This window comes from Hemibagrus wyckioides, linkage group LG11 (genome assembly GCF_019097595.1).
Source record: "Hemibagrus wyckioides isolate EC202008001 linkage group LG11, SWU_Hwy_1.0, whole genome shotgun sequence".
Classification (NCBI taxonomy): Eukaryota; Metazoa; Chordata; class Actinopteri; order Siluriformes; family Bagridae; genus Hemibagrus; species Hemibagrus wyckioides.
In genome coordinates, this window is record NC_080720.1 from 7527340 (window position 1) to 7549061 (window position 21722).

General features: G+C 37.7%; 2 protein-coding genes across 3 annotated transcripts; both read left to right on the forward strand.

Moving 5' to 3' along the window:
- Nucleotides 1–550: 550 nt before the first annotated feature.
- On the forward strand, nt 551–7306 carry prpf38a (pre-mRNA processing factor 38A). The gene is made up of 10 exons (XM_058403235.1): nt 551–803; nt 2904–3063; nt 3905–4026; nt 4143–4228; nt 4317–4430; nt 5101–5207; nt 5314–5340; nt 6486–6595; nt 6862–6910; nt 7028–7306. The coding sequence occupies exons 1-10, from the start codon at nt 674–676 to the stop codon at nt 7062–7064; spliced, it is 942 nt and encodes a 313-aa protein (XP_058259218.1). The 5' UTR covers nt 551–673; the 3' UTR covers nt 7065–7306.
- A 1913-nt stretch (nt 7307–9219) lies between these two features.
- Nucleotides 9220–21248, forward strand: pomgnt1 (protein O-linked mannose N-acetylglucosaminyltransferase 1 (beta 1,2-)). 2 transcript variants are annotated; one of them, XR_009206134.1, is made up of 23 exons: nt 9220–9359; nt 10550–10714; nt 10825–10927; nt 12120–12235; nt 12538–12603; nt 13115–13228; nt 13326–13443; nt 13766–13864; nt 14118–14245; nt 14408–14478; nt 14560–14635; nt 15200–15283; nt 15384–15425; nt 15530–15588; nt 15800–15872; nt 17078–17206; nt 17328–17453; nt 18304–18368; nt 18463–18507; nt 18773–18908; nt 19384–19493; nt 19579–19846; nt 20610–21248. XR_009206134.1 is itself a non-coding variant. In XM_058404013.1 (22 exons), exons 2-22 carry the CDS (start codon nt 10595–10597, stop codon nt 19658–19660), a joined length of 1962 nt encoding a protein of 653 aa, XP_058259996.1. In that variant the 5' UTR covers nt 9220–9359; nt 10550–10594; the 3' UTR covers nt 19661–21248. The 2 variants fall into 2 exon arrangements, 1 of the variants encoding a protein (XP_058259996.1); XM_058404013.1 differs by having other exon boundaries at nt 19579–21248.
- Nucleotides 21249–21722: the final 474 nt, after the last annotated feature.

The following is a 21722-nucleotide window of genomic DNA, read 5'->3' on the forward strand; positions in this document are numbered from 1 at the left end:
GGTTATACTTGATTATTATAGACTTGTATTAATCAAAGCCAGCTATTTAATCAATAGCTAAATCATTTTGATAGATAGATAGATAGATAGATACTACTTTTATGCTAAATTAAAGCTAAGTATATTACTTTTAGGCCAATTCAAAGCTAGGTATATAATTTCTCTCCGACACACTACGTAGGGTTAAAAGTTAATAGATTCTACGGCGTTAAGTCGTGCTCTATGCGTGGAATATGGAGGTATTTAGAACGCGCCGAAAGCGTTAAATCGTTGCGATAAAAAAAAATGTGCATAAGAAATCTTGGTTCATTATAACCTATTTCTGACGAAAATATTTCCAATTATTAACTGGATTTTTTATTTTTAATACGAGTGCATTACGGTAGTGTGGAAAGTAACCTACATCCTATCTAGTGCACTTCGATAGGGAGCTTTATTTTGCCATTCACACCCGGAAGCGTTTAGCCATTGGCTGAATCTCAAACAACTCCCTATTTCGTATATACGTGCACTACGTAGGGTGGGAGGTAATGGATTCTACCGCCTAACTAGTGCACTCTGCGTTCAGTAACGCGGTATTTGCGACGCAGCCATACGGCGTGTTTCCGCCGGCCTACATGAGCGCGTTTGATTTTCTCTACAGTATTAGCAGTGTTGTTGGATATTACAGGTCATGGCGAACAGAACAGTTAAAGATGCGAACAGCATACACGGAACAAATCCACAATATCTAGTGGAGAAAATCATTCGGACGCGAATCTACGAGTCTAAATACTGGAAAGAAGAATGTTTCGGGCTTACAGGTGTGCTGAAGAGGCTGAGCTGGTGCTAATGCTGTTAGCCGGGCTGTAGCTAAAGCTAGATAGCGCAGCATTATTATTCTTATTATTATAAGATTTAGAATAAACAGCGCTGCCTGCTTACATTCAGGGAGCTTTATAATTAAACGTTCAATATCTGAAGGCATTGCTTTCTTAAATAATTCGGTTAAACATGAGATTTCTTTCTGTATCTTAACCCGAGAGTCAAAAGAAAACAACAGCGTTTATTGCAGTGAGCTATAGCAGCCTTATTCATTTAGTTTGAGATAATTTGCTTTATTGATCTGATTCAAAAATCTGTCCATTTAAAAACCTCAAAATTGAAGACATGAAAAGTCTCTTGAGCGGTTTGTTGAGCAACTTTCACGAGATTTCAAGTAGGACATAAGCTGGAGGTTTTGCTGAGCTGGAGTAAAGGATGAAAATAGTACACAAAAAAGTGTTTAGAAATCAGGTTAATAAGTATTTATAATCATTATAATATAGATGAATCGTAGATGGATAGACTGTTTTGTCAAAAGTTTTGGGACACCGCTCCAAATCATTGAATTCAGGGGTTGGACTCGGCCCCTTCAGTGGAAGGAACTCTTAATGTTTCAGCTTCATACCAAGACATTTTGGACAATTTCATGCTCCCAACTTTGTGGGAACAGTTTGGGGATGACCCCTTCCTGTTCCAACATGACTGAACACCTTTGGGATGAATTAGAGAGGAGACTGTGAGCCAAGACAAAACTGGGATGTCTTCCTTTACATGCACATGAATGTAATATGGAGTTGGCCCTCCTTTTGCAGCTGTAACAGCTTCAACTCTTCTGGGAAGGCTTTCCACAAGGTTTAGGAGTGTGTTTATGGGAATTTTTGACCATTCCTCTAGAAGCGCATCTGTGAGGTCGGGCACTGATGTTGGACGAGAAGGTCTGGCTCACAGTCTCCACTCTAATTCATCCCAAAGGTGTTCTATCAGGTTGAGGTCAGGAGTCTGTGAAGTTCCTCCACACCAAACTCTCTCATCCATGTCTTTATGGACCTTGCTTTGTGCACTGGTGTACAGTCGTGTTGGAACAGGAAGGGGTCATCCCCAAACTGTTCCCACAAAGTTGGGAGCATGAAATTGTCCAAAATGTCTTGGTATGAAGCTGAAGCATTAAGAGTTCCTTTCACTGGAGTTAAGGAGTCGAGCCTGACTGCTGAAAAACAACACCTGAATTCAATGATTTGGAGGGGTGTCCCAAAACCTTTGGCAATATATTGTAGATAGATTGATTGAGATTTCATTTTATACACTCATTCATGTAAGAGATGCTTTTTTTTCCCACTTTTGCACTACATGCACCTACTACTTTTACTAATTTTTATATATTTATTTTTCTCTTGCAGTTTTCCTATATGGAAACCCTATATGCCTAAAAGTTCTTTTTTATTTTATTGTCTTCTATTTGTGTCTCACTTTTATTCTACTACCTTAGTGTTAATCGGCTCTATTTCGATATCAAGGACAGTCGTAAAAAGTTCACTATTATAGTCGTGAAATATTTCACTACACGGTGTACTGGGTGTGATTGTTGTACAAGGCAAATAAACCTGAATTTTGAATTGAGGAAATGCAAAGAAAGTAATATATCTAGTAGAGGAGAATATAACGAGTGCTACAATACAAGATTTTTATTGAATTGCTAGTAAAGGTGTAAGTGTTTGTTTGTTTTGGGGGTGGGGTCTTCACAGAGGAGGTGGGTCTTTAGTCGGTTTTTGACGATAGAGTGATGATCTGATTTCTGGTTTGTTGTTGGAAATTCATTCCACTTCAACGCTGAGAAAGTGTCAGTAAACTGCACTAAAACTCGTTAAGACTCGTTATTGTTAAAGCCTCCTCTTGTTCAATTAAAACAAACAAGTCGTCCTCCAGTGATGTAACGCTGCTGATTTCTCAGCATGCGTGTTTTGAAATCATGTTAAAGATCAGATGTGCAAAATCCTTCACTTGAGCGTGTGCGAACTTTATGATTATGTGAGTACATATAACACGTCTTCTGTGCGTTCTTCTCTTTTTGTCCTCCTGGCGAATGCCGCGGCCGTCTAAAGCCGAGCTGGTTGTGGACAAAGCCATGGAGCTGAAATACGTCGGAGGCGTCTTCGGAGGCAACATCAAACCCACACCCTTCTTATGTCTCACCCTGAAGATGCTCCAGATTCAGCCGGAGAAAGACATCATCGTAGAATTCATCAAGAACGAAGATTTCAAGTAAGGAGACGGATTTGACTTGCCGAGGTCATAACATAACCCGTAACTGCCACGTGTTCATTTATACCACATTAACAAACAAACTAAAAAGAAATAATAATGGACAAATCTCTTATATTCTAATGTGAATCTGAAACGGCGTGATCTGTTACGTATTTGAAATGACTTACATGCAAAGCAAACGTCTCATTGGTCGTCTTGTCCTCTGAGCAGACGAATCTCAACCTTAAACAAATATTTATCTGCATGTATCTCAGGGGTTCCTTAATGTTTTTATTTATTTTTTTTTAGTCACATGATCCCAAGACTTTATATGAGAATTTTGACCCCAAACCTCGATCAGATTTCTGCCCATCAGAAAGGTTTCAAAGCAGCATTTAGTATCGGAGCCAAGACGTCCCCGATTCCCAAATCGAGCCATGAAATGTTCTACGTTAAACACACCAATGAGCTCTGTTTCTCTTCAAACTTTCAGAATCGCCTCCTGATTATTATCATGGGCTGTGTCTCGAATTGAAACCTCTGACCTTACACTCAAACCTATTTACAAAGAAGGCTGCTACAGTAGAAGTTTATTTTTACTTTAACTGTGGAAAAGGAAAACATTTGGGTATTTTTCTCGCAACAATACGTTAGTGCTTTATGTCCGGATATTGTGAAAATAATAATACTAAAAAAATATATATATTTAAATGTGGCTTGTCTAATCCATCTGCAATATTTTATTTTTATTTTAACATTAATTTCCTGCCCTGACGAGAACCTGAAATCGATCAAGCAGAAACTAGATTTAATATCAGTTTATTAAAGAATGGATTGAACTTTGTCTCTCTCTATCCAGATACGTCCGTCTGCTTGGAGCCATGTACATGAGGCTGACCGGCACCGCAGTGGACTGCTATAAGTATCTGGAGCCGTTGTACAACGATTACAGAAAGATAAAAAGCCAGAACAGAAACGGAGGTAAAAACCAGCGTGTCTGTTCTACACCGGTGCCTTTTCCGACTGCTTGTTGTGAATGAAATAATAATAATAATTCATAAAATGCGGCTCAAAAGGCTTGACCTGTGTTTCCTCAGAGTTTGAACTCATGCACGTGGACGAGTTCATCGACGAGCTGCTTCATGCCGAGCGAGTGTGTGACATCATCCTCCCAAGGCTTCAGGTTCGTGGTTCAGATTGAAATTCCAAATGACATTTTAAGGTAAATATCTGTGCTGAAGACTGAATGCTAACGGATGTGATGTCTGTAGAAGAGGCAGGTTCTGGAGGAGGCCGAGCTGCTAGATACACGTATCAGTGCCCTGGAAGAAGACCTGGATGAAGTGGAGTCCAGTGAAGAAGAAGAGGAAGAGGAGGAGGAGAAGGTAGTGATCCGATAGCTGGGACATTTATACTTTTTTTTTTTATTTTTATTTATTTATTTTAATATAAATATATACTGGTGGGCTGGTTTGTGTTTAGTTCAGCTGATTTGAAATTATTTACAATTTTTTAGCTTATTTTTTTTCTACTTACCTTTTTCTATTAATTTAGTTTTTAAGTTTAATCGTTTACTTTTTAGTTTTAGTAAGTCTTAAAAATATTTAAAATAAAAATAAATCTTTAAAAATATTGCCATGCGTATCTTTTAAAAATGAATGCACAAATTAATTAGTTGATGTAAAATTAGTTTATTGTGCAATTATTTATTTTTCAAAATGTTAATGACAATATCTATATATTTTTGTTTGTTTGTGTTACGAACAAACATTTGACGCAATTTTAAAAAAATGTGCAAATTGTTTGGAAATTGATGCCTGTAATATTTGCCTCAAAAATTAGTTTTTAATTACTAAGGAAAGTTTTTTTTTAATTTAAATTGCAATGCATAAATTGATTGGAAATTGCATGCTTGTTTGATTGGATGCTACATTCGTTAATATTGATCTGTCATAAAACTCCAATATGGAAAGTAACCAGACTCCTGATGAGTAGAAGGTGTAGAAATAGCTTCCAGACATTTCTGTAACAACTTTATCTTCTGGTGGCGTTTAGCCGGAGCGAGTGCAGGCTCCCGAGCCGCACAGACGGAGTTACAGAGATTTGGACAGACCACGCAGATCTCCGTCTCCTCGCTACAGACGAAGCCGCTCGCCCAGAAGGTCGGTAACTTACACGCAAGGCGACATCATCTATACAGCAAATAAATTCACAACTAGTCTGTTTGCATCACGTATCTGAACAACTTATTTTCTTTTTCGTTCACAGACGAAGCAGGTCACCGAAGAGACGCAGGTACACGTCTCCTTATACAGCTCTTCCCCATTCTTTAGTGAGGATGGAGTGCCATGTCACTGGTTTGAACTCATCTGACCTGCGATTTTTATATATAAAGCAGATTGAAAACTGTATGTTAAGAGCGCACAAAGCCATCATTAAACCCGCTAAGAGTGGAGAGTAATTAGATTTGTTTAAGAGCAGTGCAAAACAGAAATCATAGCACGTTTTTTTTGCTCGTAATGTGACATTTCCATGAATAACAGTCAGGTAAAATGTGACATTAATGGGTCGTCTATACAGTGGAACCTTGGTATACAAATGCCCTTACGAATTTTCACCTTAAGAATTGAAATTTTGCAAGAACAAAACGAATGTCGGCTAAGTCGCGCGTACGTCTGGGAGCCATTCATAACTTGTTTGTGTCTGTTGAAAGCCGACTGACGTGAGTTCACGAATTTTACAACTTTTTTTCAGTCAGCGAAAACTGTTTTCGAAAGAATCAACCCACGATATCGACGTCGCCTTCGGCATGTGTTCAAAACCTATGTGATTTTTCAAGCGTTTTTTTGTTGACGGATTGGTGCCATGGGTGGTCTGATCTATTTTTAGCCCAAGCTTGGTGGCACGACTTCCTGTGAGGACCCCTGTCATGGAATGCTTGGCTTTGGTCAGTTCTTTGTAAACAGCCATACAGTTTACATACGCTTCATATTGGTAATATTTTTGGGTGGCTGGAATGGATTATCTGCATTTACATTATTTCTAATGGGGAAAATTCGTTTCTCAATACAAATTTTCACCTTAAGAACTCGCATCCAGAAGGAATTAAATTCGTATGCCGAGGTTTCACTGTATGGAGGTGGATGAAGCGTCAGTGCAAGGGATTGATGGTGGGTGATGAATTGTAAGAACCTAATCATTTGGACAGCTTTAGTATTATTGTAAAAAGGGGAAAATATAGCAGGTAAAAAACACGACAGGAAGTGATACCGGTGTAAAAGAGTAAAGACAAACAGTACTGAGTGTGTTTAAAGGATGTTCATGACGAGCGTATGGTGAACGAGTCCTGCACAAAGGCGCGGTATTCAGGCGAGATTATTCACTCAACCAACAGTGAGACTTGAGCATGTTAACGTGGTGACGTTTGCTTTCTCCTCCAGTCCCTCTCCCAGACGCGAGCGAGAGCGTGAGCGCGATCGCCACCGCAGTAAGAGTCCACGCAGACACCGCAGCAGATCCAGAGACAGAAGACACCGCTCCAAATCTCCAGGTACACAACACTTCTCACAGTCTCCTCTCTCAGAGCTTTATAATAATAATAATAAAATCGTTTATTTTACACCACCATCTTTCCTCATTTTTATGAAGGTGTTACTTATTCTGTAGCGCAGTCTATGTTTGTGGCATGTAGATAACATTCATTACATGAAAACTCAGGTTTATTGACTCAAAAAAATAAAAGGTATGATGGATTTTATTGCACTTGATTGCAGAGATAGGTTTATCTACAATTTTTTTCCCCCTTTGTTACCACAGGTCATCACAGAAGCCACAGGCACCGCAGTCACTCAAAATCACCAGAGAGGTAACAGCACTGTCGTTATTTCAGTATTCATTCACAGTATGATGCATTTGTGTGGTATGGTTTTGTTTGAGCTTTTCTTCATATGTTTAACATGATTTCATTCTCTTTTCTTTCCAGTCGCTCAAAGAAGAGTCACAAGTCAAAGAGGAAATGATCATGGGAGTTGTATTGTGGGTTTTTTGTTTTTTTTTTAATAAAATTCACATTTTTATTGCATCTGTCAGTAATGTAAAAAGTCCTGTTAATTTTCTCATTAGATCATTAAACCTACAAACATCTTAGATTTGTGTAGTTTTTACTTTTATCGGATTTAGACGGCTCTATTCTGTTCCAGAAGCCCAATGTTTATAGATTTATCTACTTGCCAATTGTGAATAAACCATTGTTCATGTTGTTCATCAGTTCATCGCAGTGATTTTACAAAAAATACAATACATTATTTTCTAAGGTTCCATTTGTAATTTACACTGCCCTCTGCTGCCCGCAGGGTGAATTGCAATTGCCATGAACAGATTAAAAACCTTTTGACACATCCTGGTCCATGTCTCCATATGGACACAAACCATGTCAGCAAAATGCATCCACATCATCACTGATTTTTTTTTTTTGCTTGAATAATCATTAATAATTAAGTTTTTGGGAAAAGCAGCTCTGTCCAGACCAGTGCTGGAAACAGAAGCCTGAAATGAAGGCTCCAGAGCCCTAGTATGGCTAGTATGATAGTATAGTGGTAGTATGACTTTTTTATCTAATAACTTTTTAGTAACTACAGGTTTTTACCCCCTTTTGTTGTGCATCAGACTATTTTCTCACTGCAAATGCTTCTAAGCGATAACAAATACATCAGGCTTTTTTTTCTCTTGAGGATAACATGCATGCAGATCATTGTGAAACTGAACAAAATGCAAAATGTATGCATTTATATTCCACAGAAAATACAATACATATGTTTTGAAACTTTAAAGAGGGCCGAATTAAATCAACTGAATGTTTCATCTCATTTTCAACGATAACAAAGAATGCCTTTGTGAGAATTTGCATTCATTAGTTGTAGGATTTATCCATGCAAATGTCATATTAAATATAGTATTATATTGACTTTATGGAACAATTAAATATGTTTCGGCTCCAGTATTTTGAGGTGGATTGAGGTCTGTACAGTTTGAAGTGTGCTCCTTGTATCTATGTGGGTTTCCTCTTGGTTCTCTGTTTTCCTCTGACCTTCCAAAAACATGCCAGTAGTTGGATTGGTAAGTGTGTGTGGTGCCCAGTGACAGACTGGTGTCTCATACAGGATGCATCCTGCCTCGTACCTCATGTGTTCTCGGGATGGACTTCAGACCAAAACCATCCCTGACCAAGTGTAACCAAGATACACTTACTGATAGACTTATAGATTTAGTCTAGACTTATAGATAGACTTACTGATGAGGCAATTATGAATGTGTTTCTTAATTGTAGAAGTAAATATATGGGATTTTCCAACTCAGTTTTAGTAGCACCAGCTCAGCCTGTGTTTTATCAGCTGGTTAGAGCAAGCAGAATTTATAAGCAGTGAAATAAACTACAAATCGTTCATGTATTGCTGTTTTTTTTTTTTATCTTGATATATTTTATGAATATGTTAAAATATTACTTTATTCCATATGATCTCATAATAAAGGTAATGTCCCAGGTACACTCAGAAAAACTGAAACCTTCATTGATTTACTATTGTTATGGGACTTCAAAGCAAAATATTTGAGACATATGAGAGATTGTGTAATATAAATAGGTATAATATAAAGGATTTTCTGGTCATTTAACATGATGACCACCTGCCTAATACTGTGTTGAACTATATTACAGCTATATTACAATATTACATCCCTGACCCATCAAGGCATGGACTCCACTAGATCCCTGAAGGTGTGCTGTGGTATCTGGCACCTGGTCCTGGTCTCCATGGAGGCCCCACCTCACAGCGTAAAGGATACTTACAGGATACTTTTGATAGATACTGACCACTGCAGACCTCACTCCACAAGAGCTGCAGTTTTGGAGATGCTCTGATCCAGTTGTCTAGCCATCACAATTTGTCCCTTCATCAAACTCGCTCAAATCCTTACGCTCACCCATTTTTCCTGCGTCTAACAGATCAACTTTGAGAACTAAATGCTGCCTAATATATCCCACCCACTAACAGGTGTTATGATGAGGAGATCATCAGTCTTATTCACGTCACCTGTCACTGCTCATAATGTTATGCCTGATCGGTGTAAATAGTTGAATATATTACAACAGGGGACTTTTATTATGGAAACGTTATACGCCGCCGCCATTGTAGCTTTAATAGCACTTGCTGCCTTCATTCTTGTACATCCAGCTTTCTGCTGCTAACGACACGCTTTATAAAATGTAATATAAAACAGTTTGTGTGAACATGGGCGACACATAACCTACAGGAACGGTAAACGCTTTCAGTCTAAAATGCATAGCTATTCATGTTTACTTAGCCTTTCTTGCTAACGGTGGGGAAACTAGCTAACGTTATGTGTACAGTTGCTTATAGAACAGATAGCTGCACGGACACAGAGAAAGTCTTTGGGTGTTATTATTATTTATTTTGCTATAATTTCTTATAATTATATATTGTTGTTTCACTGTGCATCGTATATCGTGGGTCTGTTTGCGTATTTTATTAGAATAGAGAAGTAAACTTTGGTTAAAATGCAGGTAAGGGCTCAGGAATGTAAGGAACTTGAGTTATCCCTTTATAGCAAAGCGCTGCTGAATTCTCTTCTCTGATTGGTCAGAAGATGTTGATTAATTTTCTATCACACTTCCGGTGAATCACGGGTCTCTATTAATCCGCGCATTCATTAATTTTTTACATTTCTATAGTGGTTGTTTTTGCACAAAACCTTTACAGTTGTGTGTATTATTTAATATGGGCTGGTTTTCTGTCAGGAAAAGTAAAGATGCAGCTTTACACATTCCATCGCAGGACAGTGATTACTGGGTAAAAGGAGAAGCCATGTATTTTCTTTTCCTTTCTTATAAAATTCTTAGAAAATAGGGCGGTGGTGGCTCAAGTGGTTAAGACTCTGGGTTGTTGACCGGAAGATTGGGGGGTTCAAGCCCCAGCACCGCCAAGTTGCCACTGTTGGGCCCTTGAGCAAGGCCCTTAAGGCCCTCTCTGCTCCAGGGGTGCTGTATCATGGCTGACCCTGCGCTCTGACTCCAACCTCCAAGGATAGGATATGCGAAGAAAGAATTTCACTGTGCTGTAATGTATGTGACAAATAAAGGCTCTAAAAAAAAGTTGAAGAGAAACTGATGATCATTTATAGCCGTTATAATGTAAGAGATAATGTTATAAGAGATAACAGGAACTAACTAGACATTCCATCGAATTAAACGTAACTATAAATCACTGGGGAAAAAATGACACACAATGCACGCCTTTCACTGATCGCTTTTCTATAAAAGCATGCCTTGTAAATTTACACTTAGAAGGTCATTGCAGAGGTTTGCATTTCACTTGACTGAACTCCTCAGATCCCTGATCATTAGCTGAGTTAAGGCAGTATGACTGATAATTCATGTGGAAATGAATGAACATGTACATAAATAATAGTTTGTCCCGTGTCCTTTTAGCCCTCAGTAGCAGCAAGCAGTAGTGGGCAGTGAGATACAGGGATAATGGACTCCTGGACCCCGAACCCCCGAGCCAAGCCTTTCATCCCCCGTCAGCAACGCAGCCTCTACCTTACCTGGAAATACAAACTCACCAACAAACGGGCTCTCCGTCGAATTTGCCAGGTAACTTTCTTCATTTCCAACAGCACCATGTATAAGTGTAATATTTCTGTGTCACTTTTCCTTTTCGCAGTGTGATATTGAGTGAGTGTTCGTGATTTTTGTGTCCTCAGGGTGGTGCAGTCCTATTCTTGTTCATTACTGTAATTGTGAACATCAAACTTATTCTGGAAACCAGGAGAGCAGCGAGCGAGGAAGATCCTGCTCCAGATTACGGTACTCTTCAGTGCAAACTACTATTGAGTCAGAATTGATGCTTAAAGCAGTGACCCATGGTGTTACAATATCTGTACCATATCTGAAGCACATGTGATAACTTCAGGCACTGATTTTGACAGGTTTGCTTGTACCGGTTGTTAAACACAGTAAACTTTAACATGTGATTTCAGAAGAAAATGTCAGTGGTGTTAGTTTTGTACCTCACCACTTTCAAATCCTTGATTCTGGTCAGCGTTGGTTAAATTTTATATAACAGCAGCTCTGACAGAGGAGACAGAAATGGATTTGAGGGTATGACTGTTTATTGCTGCTGTAATGTAAGTGAGAATAGGATCTAACTCTGTCTGATGTCTTTAGGATGATATACAACATTAAATGTAACAACAAACAGTGAAAACCATGACACGTCGTTCAATAATATACTAAAAATTTGTGATCTTTGCCAAAAGATAAATAAAACACTTTATGACATGCTATTATAGGAAATTAATCATCTTTGGCGTGGTAACAGAGCGCTGTTTGTCACACCATGGCATCATTGATTCTTTACTTATAAAAGCACCCCTCTGTTTACATATCCATCTGTCCAACAGCAATATATTAAAGAAATTCTCTTATACTTTTGTGGTCAAGTGTGCTCTTACAACATGCACCGTTAACTTTGTTACCTCATAAACCCACACTATGAAAGTATAATAGAATCCCTATTATTTGCATAAACATCTTTCCGGCAGAATTTGGCTCCAGCCCTAAAACATCTGTTAAAATGAGTTATGAATAAATAAGTTTTCTGCTCTTTTCTCAGAGCAGGAACTGTGTCCATTTTCGTGCCTGGGATAATCTCATGTATGCTACAGATGCAGGAGGTAGAGATTAGGTTGAAAAACCATAGAGGTTTTGCTTAAATGTGTACAGAGGTTATCAGTCCAGTATGACATTACAGTACTTCTGGTGTGTCTGTCAATAATGGATCACTATGTCTGGTGCTGTGTTCTAATACCACTTATAAAAACTTTCCACATGGTTAATTCTTCTTAGTCGATATTAAGGGGTTATTTTATGATTTCATCAGGTCAAGGAGAAAATTTGTTAGGCGAAGGATTGAGTAGTAATCATTCTAATCACTTTCTAAGTTTATTCACTATTCTGTCTTCAACTTTTCATGATGTACTTATCATTTATAACTCAGATGATGCCTTGGCCAACATGGAAACACCTCGAAGACCAGCCAGTGGACGCAAGGTGCTGGACATTGAGGTGTACTCCAGTCGCTCCAAGGTGTATGTGGCAGTGGACGGTACCACAGTGAGTAATTCTCCCCGCTGAGCCATTTCCACACTTTTTATCTCAATTCCCAGCCCAATTCTTTGCTCATCGGATAATATTCCCTTTATATGCTATTTACCCGAAATTATATAACATCTACACTGGAAATTTGTAAGAACCTACAACTTGTAACATTTTCAGGCACATCCAGTTCTTATTAGATCATCTGTTAATCATTTTCTGGGCTTGATGAAATGTTCCTGTATAGCATGAACCTTCTGAGCTAATATGTATAAATTAGGCATTTTTTTTTAGAATAATCTCTTTACTGCTTTCTTCAGGTATTGGAGGACGAGATGCGGGAGCAGGGAAGAGGCATACACGTCATAGTGCTCAATCAGGCTACTGTAAGTAGATTGTTTCCTTTAATCTTACAGACAAAAAACACTAGCTTATTTTACATTAAAATGTGAAGGAGCACCCAGGACAACAGTAGCTCCCCACGTGCATCAATGAGCCTTGGTTACCCATGACCCTGTCACCGGTTCACCACTGTTCCTTCCTTGGACCACTTTTGATAGATACTGACCACTGCAGACCGGGAACACCCCACAAGAGCTGCAGTTTTGGAGATGCTCTGATCCAGTCGTCTAGCCATCACAATTTGGCCCTTCGTCAAATTTGCTCAAATCCTTACGCTTGTCCGTTTTTCTTGCTTCTAACACATCAACTTTGAGGACAAAATGTTGACTTGCTGCCTAATATATCCCACCCACTAACAGGTGCCATGATGAGATCATCAGTGTTATTCACTTCACCTCTCAGTGCTCATAATGTTATGCCCGATCAGTGTATATATAATCAAAATCAAACTGGTTGCATGAAGTCATCCTGTAATGCCTTGTCTTCCCTGCCCAGGGCCATGTGATGGCTAAGCGAGTGTTTGACACCTACTCTCCCCATGAGGACGAAGCTATGATCCTCTTTCTCAACATGGTCACTCGTGGCAGAGTCCTAATCTTCACCATCAAGGTCAACCTCAAACATTCCTTCTTTTTCCTCTTGGATATCTAGTATTTGTGATAGTGTGATAATAGCTGATCGGTGTGATTTTTCGTGCTGTATTCAGGATGAGGGAACCTTCCATTTAAAAGATGCTGCCAAGAACCTGTTGAAGGGACTGGGCAGTCAGGTGGCTTCTACTCTAAGCTGGAGAGACATGTGGACTCTGGTTGTGAAAAAAGGAGGTAAGGATGAACCATTTGTAAGACACAAGCAGGCAATACAGTGCTTTTATCTTTGCTTTAGTTCATTCCTATTAACAATGTGTATAATAGGTTCCAAGTGTCTTGGATCTATTACCAAAAACTTGTGTCAAAAAGTGGGTGGGGAAATTATTAGCATTGAAATCGAAGCCTTTTCAAGCATTAATGTTAATCAAATGAATCACTATAAAACCCATACCATTTCTACTGTTCTTATTTTCTCCAAACACAGCGTGTTAGGAGCATTACACATGCTTTTATTTGAAGCATAACCAGTCCTAACATGCTGTATCTGTGTTCTTAGGTCAGGTGTATGGGGAGAAGCACTCAAAATCACCTGCTCTCTCCACCTGGGGAGATCCTGTGCTGCTGAAGACAGAGGTTCAGCTCACAGCGGCTGAAGGTACCGACCTGACTTATTTGTTTGATTCTGTGTTTATTGTCTTCCAGTGCTGATCATTAGCGCCACTTTTATCAAGGTTATCTAGCATACAGTTCCCGAATATCATGAACAAGATTAATGGTACAGACGTTCGGCCTCTGGTTATTTTATGTCACAGCTGTCTGGTAAAGAGAGTGATGTTGAACGATGATGTTCAGCACTCAACGTTTATCCCAGGACCTTTTTAACAGCACATCTGTGTGTCTGTTTATAGAGGCAGAGTGTCATTGGGCAGACACGGAGCTGAACCGAAGGAGGAAACTCTTCTGCAGTAAAGTGGAAGGTTATGGCAGCATCTGCAGTTGCAAGGATCCAGCGCCAATAGAGTTCAACCCAGAACCAGTAAAATCACTGATTTATTCTATTATAGGTTTATTACTATTATAGGTATTTAAGAAAATTTTCTTTTGCATAACGTTCCCTAATTTTACCATGTGAGTGGTTTTCCAAGATCACCACACACTTACAATCTGTTGTGATTAAAATGATGAGTTTCTTGTTTAGCTTCCCAACAATAATGTCTACAACGTCCCAGTTGCCGTCATTGCGGGGAATAGACCAAACTATCTGTACAGGTGAGTAGGAAGTACACTGTTGTTTTCCTAATGCAACGTGCAATGTGTCAGATAAATAAAACGCACTGTCTCTGTCTCCAGAATGCTGCGCTCCCTCCTGTCCTCCCATGGTGTGAACCCACAAATGATCACTGTTTTTATTGATGGTTACTATGAGGTACGCTTTCCTTTGTCTTTTCTAAATTTGCCTCTCCTCATTTGAACCCTAATTTTTATATATATAATTTATTTAAAGTTGTAAAGCATAAGTGAACAGAAGAAAATGTCTGCCTCATAATCAAGAATGATTTTAGTTACTATTGGTAAATTAGTCCCGCTTTCAACAGGGAACGTGAGAAAACATTAGATAAAGCTTATTAAGAACAGCTTAAGTCATAATCTCTAAAATGTTAGCTAGTATGGGAATAACTCTGATGATGCATACTAATGAACTGCATTAAAATATATACAAAGTGTATACAGCAGCAGTTCGATTACTGTGATAAGCTCTCATTCGTGTCATTTCTGTGACAATAAAACGTAATTTATTAGGAATTTATATAAACTCCATGAAAATTTTTAGATCTAAAGTCACCTCATGACTTTATTTATACATGATTATAGATAAGTGTAGTAAGTAGAAAGTAGAGATTTATTCTGTATTTGTACTTTAATCCTGATATCTGATTCAAGGTTTAGTAAAGACTGTAGAGGTTTCACAAACTGATTCTTTTTTATGTAGGAGCCCATGGATGTGGTGGAGCTGTTTGGGCTTAAAGGAGTTCAACACACACCCATTAGTATTAAAAATGCCCGTGTGTCCCAGGTAATTGATCAGGCCTGTATTGTTTTATATCCTGATCCAATAACAGTATGAAAGAAGTCTTGGTGAATAATTTATTCACAATTTTACTTTTTACTCACAGCACTACAAAGCCAGTTTGACCGCAACTTTCAATCTCCATCCGGTGAGAATCATTCCATCCAGGAGGATTTAAAACCCTGAAATCTTTTACAGCAGTTTTTTTTTTTTGCATGTTTATGGCTTTGACAAATCCATATTGATGTTTAGGATGCAAACTTTGCCATTGTCCTGGAAGAAGATCTGGATATTTCTATAGATTTCTACAGGTATGTAAGCTTCATAATGTTTGCAGCATGCCGTCATGCACACTAGAGGGCAGCAAGCTCCATCAGAAAGAGCAGAAAGTTACAGCTGTGATCATAGATAAGAATCTGAACACCCTCTAAGTGCTAAAACTATGCCTTGAGAATTAATATTATATTTATTGTAGTTGTTTTAAGTGTCCAATTGTTTGTAACGCTATCAATTGTTCTTTAGTTTTCTCAGTCAGACCATTCATTTGCTTAATGAAGATGAGAGCATTTATTGCATATCAGCCTGGAATGATCAGGTGAGTATTGCAGTAACAGATATTTATAATAATTTGTGTACAAGAGCAAGTGCAACGGTACTTTTTGTGCTGTATTAATCGAAATTTAGAACTTTTTGTACCTTGGTTGTATATCTGAGCCTGTTTCCCATTGTATAATGATGTGAGTGGATAAATACTACAAATCCAACGTAATTAGATTTATTTCAAAACAGACAGGATTTCTTTCTGTTTTCTTAACACTTGATGGTTACATTATCAGAGAAAACGTGGATATAAAATATAAATTTGTTGTAAAAAAACGGTTTATATAAAATATAAGTTTGCATATATAAAATGTATACTATCAATGTATAGAATAAAATGTGGTTTTTATCTGATTTTCATGTGAAATAATGCGTTAATTCATTTTATTCTGATCTCGGCTGGTAAATAGTTGCCACAGATTTGCATTTAGATTTGCAATAATTACTTTTTGACAAGACATAAAACACAAGGTTTCTTTTCTGAGCGGTACTATGTCTATGTGAACAATTTGAAGAATATAAAGGCCAACAACCTGTAATGTATGTAATAATGCTTTAAATACTGGTTGCGGTAAACTAAAACAGACTGGGAACCAATATAATGCCAGAAGGATTGGTGTACTATGTACACATTTCCATGTACGTGTTTCTGTTCTTGGTGATGCTTCATGAACGCCATATTTGTTAAAGATTCACACTGTGCCTGCATAAAACAGTACAGAGTATGCATCCCTTTGTAAAACCATACAGAATGCTGCCTTGTGTTTTTAGAATCATGATCGCAGAGAAATTACAATGAATCTCTCATTGTGGACAATTAGACTAAAACCAATTAAGGACATTCCCAGACAGTTCATTCCCCTTTCTCAATCCTGTCTAGTCGAAAGAACTTCAGGAGAAAACGCTAATAGCAGAAGAACTGACACTCTGCTCTAGTCAGGATTTTAAGTTGTAAGGGCAGTTGTACAGAATTCATAGTTAGTGGTTTTCGTACCTTGTTAAGAAGGATTAACAAATTCAGGACAGATACTTAATTACTATATGGAAGTAACACAAGTAACATGCATCACTGCTCCATGCCGTACCCCATTGTCCATTGGACAAGAGCTATTGTACAACGCATTGTCAAAAAATTGTATGATTTCTACTAAAGAAGACAGTGCTGTACTTAATTGGTGTGTTTTATCTTTTTGTTTTTAGGGCTATGAGCACACAGCAGAAGACCCATCACTGCTTTACAGGGTGGAGAGTATGCCAGGACTGGGCTGGGTACTGAAAAAGAGCCTCTACAAGGATGAACTAGAACCCAAGTGGCCCACACCTGAGAAGGTTGTGTATATAAACCATAATTTGATTGATTTCTTGCTATAAAAGTGAATCAGTCCCACTACTAAGTGAGATGCTCATTTCACACACACTTCATGTTTTGTGTGTTTTCGTTCTCTGGTAGTTGTGGGACTGGGATATGTGGATGCGCATGCCAGAGCAGAGGAAGGGGAGAGAGTGTATAATTCCCGATGTCTCCCGCTCCTATCACTTTGGCATTGTTGGCCTCAACATGAACGGTTACTTCCACGTGAGTAATGATGTTAGGAATTGCTAATAGGTTGACGATCATCTCCAGAGCCTGCACTTCGCCGATCTCAAGCCCAGATAAAAATGGAACAGCATCCGGGATGAAAACCTGTGCCGAAATCAAATATGCGGATTGGTTGACATTTAGATCAATTTTTCAAATCAGTCACCTAAAATAATGTGAGAATATAATGCCTCTGTATTTTTTTTATAATAAATATACTGGTTCTATGCACTTTTTGTTATACTGCATGTCAGCGTTACCAGTGGAACCATGGTCTTTATTGGTGGGACCAGGTCCGAGCTGCATTTCAGGCCCTGATTTCTTTCAAATCCAATTTGTCAGATTAAAGATAAATGACAATATCCAACAGCTGTCTCGTGTACTAACACGCTAGGACGATAAATTCAATTTGCTTGCCATGTTTTAGACGTGTTTGCATAACATTAATCTTTTTTGGTGTCTGGAACTGACTCCAAAAGCTTTGGGCTTGACTCTTAGTGTTCATTGAATTGAATCAGGGGATCGTCTCTTGGCACCTTTTGATGTTTTTTGACCTTTTCATGTATGATGACCAAAAGTCGAGTGGTTACTATAAAAAAAAAACATATATATATATACATGTATATTTTACATATAAAGTTGACATTGTAATGTTTACCAAACTCAAAAAATTGAAAAAAGATATTTTTTATTCTGTTTTGATATCAAATTTGATCTGTTTTTAGTTTTTGCAGGCCTAATTAAAACATTAGCATTTTATTGAGCTCAGAATTATTTAAGACTACAAATTCAACTACATCCTCCAAAGGTGTAATTCTGAATATTTTAATATTCTTTTTATGTGCAGGAAGTATATTTTAAGAAGCACAAGTTTAACACCGTCCCAAATGTCCAGCTGAAAAATGTTGATGGGTATGTACGTGATTCTGTTTTACATTTAATATATAGGCAAACATTATTTTTAAGTGATTCATTTAAGTGCATTGTTCTATGCTTGTGTTAATAGCTTGAAGAAAGATGCCTATGAAGTAGAGATACAGAATCTTTTACGGTAAGTCCAATTTGTCTTATTAACCGATCTAACAAAATAAACAAGCCTAGGTCAGTGATTTATTTTGCATTAAATGCATTATTTGGAAGACATCAATTTTTATTATTATTTTTCTTTTAATTGAAAAGGTTCTATTTTTGTTTGATATTCAATATAGACACAGTTAAAGAGATACAGACGTGGTAGCTACTCTTATTAATGTAAGAAATAACTCAGTATGGCACATGAGGGATACAACGGTCATATAACCTTTGTTTAATTGCAGTGAGGCTGAAGTTCTGGATCACAGCAAGAACCCATGTGAAGACTCGTTCATCCCAGATACTGAAGGAAAGACCTACATCATGTTCATAAAGATGGAGCAGGAGACAGACACAAGCACCTGGACTGAACTGGCCAAGGTACAACTGAACTTTATTAATGATGTGGCAATAGAAATACATGACTTTTAGTACTGACCTTAAAGAAATCTGTTATGGTTGGTGTTTTAATAGCACATTAAAAGATATTTTTTATATTGAAAAAACTTCTGAATAGACTGCTATGCAAATGTAAAATATCAGTTCATCAGGACCCTTGATAAAGTCCAAGCACAAAATAAACATGGACACTGTGTGTAATTTTTTGTTTATTCTGTCTTTGTAATTTGGCATTTTGTAGTGTACTTTTTCCCCTGAAATGATGTGACTATATTGCTGTGTGTAATTTTGCAGCACTTTATATCAGCGTTCTGTTTTGTAAGTGTTTCATGCGTTCCCCTTCCTTTCAGATTTGCATATATGCATATTTCTAAAAAGTATAACTGATCAAATGAAATCATGACATTGCATCATGCATAGAAACAAATGAATGGAGGCTTGTCTTCTCTGTCTGTAGTGCCTGCATGTGTGGGATCTAGATGTTCGAGGCTATCACAGAGGCCTCTGGAGGCTCTTCAGAAAGAAAAACCACGTCCTTGTTGTAGCTGTTCCAATCTCTGCTTACTCGTAAGTCATACGTACCTCTTTTGCAGCTCTGTGTGTCTCTGTAGCTGTGTTTGTAGACCTTACAAACATAACGTATCCCTTACAGCACACGGAAACCTGCCCATGTTACCCCTTTTCACCTGGAGCCTCCGCCTAAAGACGAGGCTGCCCCTGTGGAACAGATCTAGAGCAGCTGCAGTTGAACAGGTCTCATTAAACAAAGGGTCCCACTTGCACTAGGCCTGCGCTGAGAGAACCTTCTGCCTTCAGGCCACAGCGTAAGCTGCTACAGCTGCTACCGCTTCTCTACTGGAGCATCCTCTGATACTTGCTGCCTGTGTATGTGCGTTATGTGAGCGAGCAATATGCAAATGGTGAGTAGACTAGCTCTTCCAGACCCTCGAATGAGTTCTGTAGTGGGAAAGGTGTGTGTTCTGTCAGCGATGGGGGGGGAAAAATGGCAGCGTTTTGTTTTTTCCCCAGAAAGATTTTGATAAAGTAATGGGTAATAAAGGGCTGTGTTACTTGTTAGAACAGGAAAAGTGGACAAGGTGTGAATAATCTGATTGTTAAACACTACTGAATGCTTTTGGTTGTACTGTATATACATTTTAACTTATTTATTTTGCCGCCACTATCAAGCTAGCTGAGGTTGTTGGCAACACTAAAGAGTGGTGTTTATAAGGCTACAATAGTCCTTCACGATAACTGACATAAGTCATAAAAATTCATAAACTCTAATATGGCATCAGCTGTCGTAAAGGCTAATTGTACGAATCCTGATGTGATGTTTACACAAATCAGGTGTCCATGTTATGACACTATCCAGGCTAATGACTTTATAGTTTAGTGTACTTTTGGAATTCTTTTTTCAGGATTATGAGATTCACTCCATGTTGCCATCATCCCCATTATGTCACTATGACACAACCAGTCTTTATGACAGCTGATGTCTTATGTAGCCCTATGAACACCACCCTGAAATAAAAAAAAAATAATAATAATAATACACTTAGTGTTTTGAATAAAAATGTTTTATAGACATATATTTTTGCAAACAAAAAGATCATATTTTTGATCATGCATTTCGGGTGTGTGTTTTAATTTATTAATCACCTGCGATTGATTTACTGGTAGAGAGAATGTCTGGTACACAGCATCGCCTGAGGTGGAGTTTTCTAGTTCAAGGCTGCATCAGGATGCCTTCATCTAGCAGACTGGAGAATTGGCAGGTGTTTGTATTGATGTTGTAGCCATAGGCGTTTTTTACAGTCTGAAGGAAATTCATGTAAGTCTTGTTTGCTAGAAAACATCACCTTTACCTGATCTTGAATCGAACATGCTTCATATGGTACAGTTTTACAAGTTCAGCCATCGGTCTGTTCAACACACTGATAACACATTGTGTTAGCATTTCAGTCTCTTTTCCTTCATAAGTTTATCTGTATCTATTTTATTATATTAACGTTAGTGACTTGCCATCCGATGTTATCTAATGATTTCATGACTGATATTTTAAATTATTAATCATAACGGTACGACTGGAAGTATTAAATTTACAGTTTGCTCTGTCGGTTATACAAAGACTGTGCAATAGGTTTGATTTCACCATTTCAGACAGACTTATTGTAAATTTATTTGGAGATACCACTAGTCTTCAAGTCCTTTAAACATTTCCCTGTTGTTTTTTTATTTTCTATACTTGTTTTGTATTTTGCTGTTGATTTTTTTGTTGTTGTTGTTTTTTAATAAAATGAAATGTTTATAAGCTTTTGATTTTTATCAAGCCTTCCTTTTTTTCAGTTCAGTAAACGTAATCAGCTTAGTCAGTTTTTCTAAACGTATTTTACCAGGTACAGTATATTGTCTTAAATGCTTTCTTCCTTTTGTATATCTATTCAGATTTTGAGGGATGAATTTGCCATTCATTTACCATATAGCCTTGCTTATGCTTATATTTACTCAACAGAATTTATAGGAAATAGACATCTGTTGAAATTAGCTGCTTAAACATTGTAGTTAAGAGAAAAGATCCCATTCACAGTCGCATCCAAATAGAACTATACAGTAAGTTATCCTTTTACAGTATGTTTTTATTTGCAATTTATGATTGTATTTGTTTAACTTATTTTTTTTTTTAATTTACTGCTTTTTATTCTCCTTTTTAAAATACTTTTTGTCTGTTTTTTTAAATTTTCCCTTACACAATACATTTTATTAATTTTACTCCTATAAAGTATGTTTTTAATT

Coding starts and splice junctions, on each gene's coding strand:
- prpf38a (XM_058403235.1), top strand. CDS start 674: ATGGCGAACAGAACAGTTAAAGATGCGAACAGCATACACGGAACAAAT. Junction 4,431..5,100: donor AGGAAGAGGAGGAGGAGAAG/GTAGTGATCCGA, acceptor GGTGGCGTTTAG/CCGGAGCGAGTGCAGGCTCC. Junction 6,911..7,027: donor CACTCAAAATCACCAGAGAG/GTAACAGCACTG, acceptor TTTTCTTTCCAG/TCGCTCAAAGAAGAGTCACA.
- pomgnt1 (XM_058404013.1), top strand. CDS start 10,595: ATGGACTCCTGGACCCCGAACCCCCGAGCCAAGCCTTTCATCCCCCGT. Junction 10,928..12,119: donor AGATCCTGCTCCAGATTACG/GTACTCTTCAGT, acceptor TTTATAACTCAG/ATGATGCCTTGGCCAACATG. Junction 15,426..15,529: donor CAACTTTCAATCTCCATCCG/GTGAGAATCATT, acceptor ATTGATGTTTAG/GATGCAAACTTTGCCATTGT.